Source organism: Etheostoma spectabile, chromosome 2, assembly GCF_008692095.1.
Source record: "Etheostoma spectabile isolate EspeVRDwgs_2016 chromosome 2, UIUC_Espe_1.0, whole genome shotgun sequence".
NCBI lineage: Eukaryota > Metazoa > Chordata > Actinopteri > Perciformes > Percidae > Etheostoma > Etheostoma spectabile.
Genome location: NC_045734.1, coordinates 18,552,369 through 18,555,800, shown reverse-complemented (window position 1 = coordinate 18,555,800; position 3,432 = coordinate 18,552,369). Strand labels below are relative to the sequence as shown.

Below are 3,432 nucleotides of genomic sequence, written 5' to 3'. Positions count from 1 at the left end.
TTGCTCTAGGGCGCCCTTAATTGGTTTTAGCACTTGGGCACATTTTTGACGGCCTCACTATATACGAAAAGTCACAAAAATTGGCGCCCACATGAACAACTGGGAGCTTTGCGAGTCTGTTCAGTGATTTGGCCCATGCCTGTAGGCGGGCTCCATAGCACACCCTAATGTGTGGAAAGGCCTTGGACATAGTTACTCCGATCTTCACCAGATGTCATACGCATATTGGTCTAATTATTGCAACCATATTTCCAATTTACCTTCATTACACACACACAGATACAGCAAAATTAATCTTTGGCTTTGCAGTGTCTGACTGTCGCTCAAATGCACTGCCGCGCAAATGCACTGCCGCAAAGATTGGCGTCTGCTAGTACCCCCGACTTGCGAGGAGGCGAGGGCCCATCCAACGCTGCTTGCAGCTGTAATATTAATGTTCTTTTTTGTTCATAGATATGAGATCCTGACACCTAACGCTATCCCCAAGGGATTCATGGATGGGAAACAAGCCTGTGAGAGAATGGTAGTGTTTTTTTGTTCTTGCTAAAGTTTTGTTTTAAAACTGCTTCCTGTTAAAGATAACACGCTGCATTCTGCTGAGCTACTGCATTTTTGGAACTGATTATAAGTAATTTTTAACCAAAATGTTACAGGATTTAGGGTTCTAGAGGAACTAACCTCAGAAACTAAACTAAACTGGCTAATGAAGGAAATGACATGTCTTCACAGTGATCTGCAGTATTTAATGGTCATATATCTACAGGGCCAGTTCTAGCCCTTTGGTTGCCTTTGGCGAGATTGAGTTTGTGCACATTCAAAATATATCTTATCTGTGTTCTGTGATATTTTGAGATTACAATAGACTATAGCAAGAATAAAGTCACAATATTTTTAGAAAGTAATCCACGTGCACCATAGTCCGATGCGCGTTACGTGATTGCTCTGCTGATACAGTAGATCTCAGACCTCCTGACAGACACAGAGCCCCATTTGAGGGAAGTGGTTGTACGCTGCTCTACATCGGCGGTGGAAGCTCAAAACTACGGCAGAAATAGGGACACATCTGCCGCAGCATGCCCACAGCAGAGCGCATCATTTATAAACTTGAAGTTGCACAGACCACGGAAGGCGCGCTGCAGCAGCTCTGTGGTCTGTGCCGCTGCTCGTCTCTATTTTTATACCAAGAGTGGACACTAAGCGACACACAGGCCTGCTTCAGAGTTCTGTGTTTGAGTCTGACCTATAGACTAGAAACGTCACGTCACAGGAACATTAAACTAAAACATGAAATTGAAGTTTTCCCCCAGTTAGGAAATGATTTACAATAATCATCAATTCAATCTAATAATCAGGTTGACAAGTAAACGTGTGGCTGAGGTAGAGCCCTAGGATTATCATGTTTAATAAACATGTTTTATTTTGCTTGTCATTCTGTTAGTAATAGGAAGTAGACCTAAGGGCGACACAGCGCCCACAACACATTTGACGCCCTAGGCAGTCGCCTAGGTCGGCTATAGCAACCGCTGGCCCTGTATATCTGCCTTAATATGTGACCTTCATAGAAATCAGAATATAAAGTTTTATTTCTGTCATTTAATTGCTTTGTTCTCTCTACCCCAGCTCGCTTTTATTTACACTCTAGCTTGCTAAATTGCAGCAAAATGCAGGTTTAGCTCCTTAGTTCCTGTGAGGGTTCTTGGCACCCTGGGAAAGTTGGAAACATCCATACAAAAATACTTTCTTGATTGCAATGTGAAAACTGTTTTCCAGTACAAGTAAATTCTTAATAACTGTTTTTATGCTCTTTATAGATCCAAGCCCTGGAGTTGGACCCCAATCTGTTCCGTATTGGTCAGAGTAAGATCTTCTTCAGAACTGGTGTTCTGGCTCACCTGGAAGAGGAGAGGGATCTGAAGATCACTGACATCATTATCTACTTCCAATCCGTTTGCCGTGGATACTTGGCACGCAAGTAAGTTTCAGATTTCTTTTAATTCACACTTCTCACATATGAACATATATCTGCATTTGGATACCCAAAATGCATTTAAGGGCAGTGATCCAATTGCTCAAACCCCAGAGGTGGTCTGAGACACAAAGCATTCAGATGTTTGAGAAGTGTTAATGCATCTGTCATGTCATGTCAAGTCATATATGTGTGCTAGAAGCTCCTCCCAGTAGTTACCATTTAATTATTTATTTTTTTAAGTACTGAAGTGCCTGTTGTGATTAACATTTAAGATGCACAATAAGGTAAAAGACTGTTTGTACCTCTGGTGCATTTACAGCGCATCTGTACACTTGTTGTAGCCCAACACTAAAGCCCCTGCTATACTCAGACATTGATTTGCCACCTGTTATTGTACAATTTCTTCCCTTAGGGCCTTTGCTAAGAAGCAGCAGCAGTTGAGTGCTCTAAAGGTCCTCCAGAGGAACTGTGCTGCCTATTTAAAGCTGCGACACTGGCAGTGGTGGAGGCTCTTCACCAAGGTGAGAACTCTGACAGCTACGTATTCCAAAAAAGTAGTTAATATGCTACGCAGATGATACACAGATCGTCAGGCAAAGCAGAGACATAGAGCTGAGCCTTTTCGGAAATTATTGATTGGTTGCCTGACAAATGTCTTCAGTTAAATAAGGACTAAACAGACAATAGAGAACACTAAAAATCTATCCTTTAGACTTCATCAGAGTTTACTCAGTTGCCAAATGTCTATCAAATGTAGATGTTCAACCTTTTTATGTTTGAACATCTACATTTCTTTGTCAACTAAGGAAACTCCAAACGCTAAATAGGGCTGTGTATTAGCTGTGATTGTTTTGTCAACTGCTGTTGATTTATTCTTGCCAAGGTTCACTGGGCTTATCAGAGCAGGGAATCCACAGGTCTTGAAAAGTCTTTACAAACCTAAACCTTTCCTAAAGAAAAAGGCCTTGTAAGGTATTAAAAGTTGTATATAGAGCTGTAACAATTACAAATTTTGCTGTGCAATTAATTGTCTCACAAATAATTGCACTTAACAATATAGTTGTCTCTTTCATGCAAATTTTCAGACTTTTTAAAATAGTATATTATAAGTTTTGAATAAATCCCAGGATACAGATTATGGCTATATTACTGTTATGGGACCCAGATAATGTCATAAAACAAACAACGTCTCTTCATTCCCGTCTCTTCATTCGCGGTATCCCCCCTGCAGTTTTTGTTGCTATGAACATGAATAGGATCAAGTGCCAACACAATTGAAATAAAAAAAATATATAGTCCGACCAATAATCACTTATATAATTACAATTTGGCATATTTAAACAAAATCAACAATTAAATCAAGAAATTATCATACGCCTCAAGACCTTAGCTAATGTTGTCCCTCCCCTCAGGCCCCTCCTCCCTACGCCAAAACAGTGACAGAAAGTTGAAACTGAAAACCA

General features: G+C 40.5%; 1 protein-coding gene across 4 annotated transcripts in view; it reads left to right on the top strand.

The window, feature by feature from the left end:
* Positions 1–3,432, top strand: part of myh10 (myosin, heavy chain 10, non-muscle) — a 64,355-nt gene that overhangs the window by 42,822 nt on the left and 18,101 nt on the right. For all 4 annotated transcript variants that reach the window (XM_032500767.1, XM_032500777.1, XM_032500769.1 and 1 more), the window contains 3 exons: positions 454–523; positions 1,812–1,972; positions 2,382–2,490. In XM_032500767.1, the coding sequence (XP_032356658.1) occupies positions 454–523; positions 1,812–1,972; positions 2,382–2,490 (340 nt within the window). The remainder of the gene's footprint in view (positions 1–453; positions 524–1,811; positions 1,973–2,381; positions 2,491–3,432) is intronic.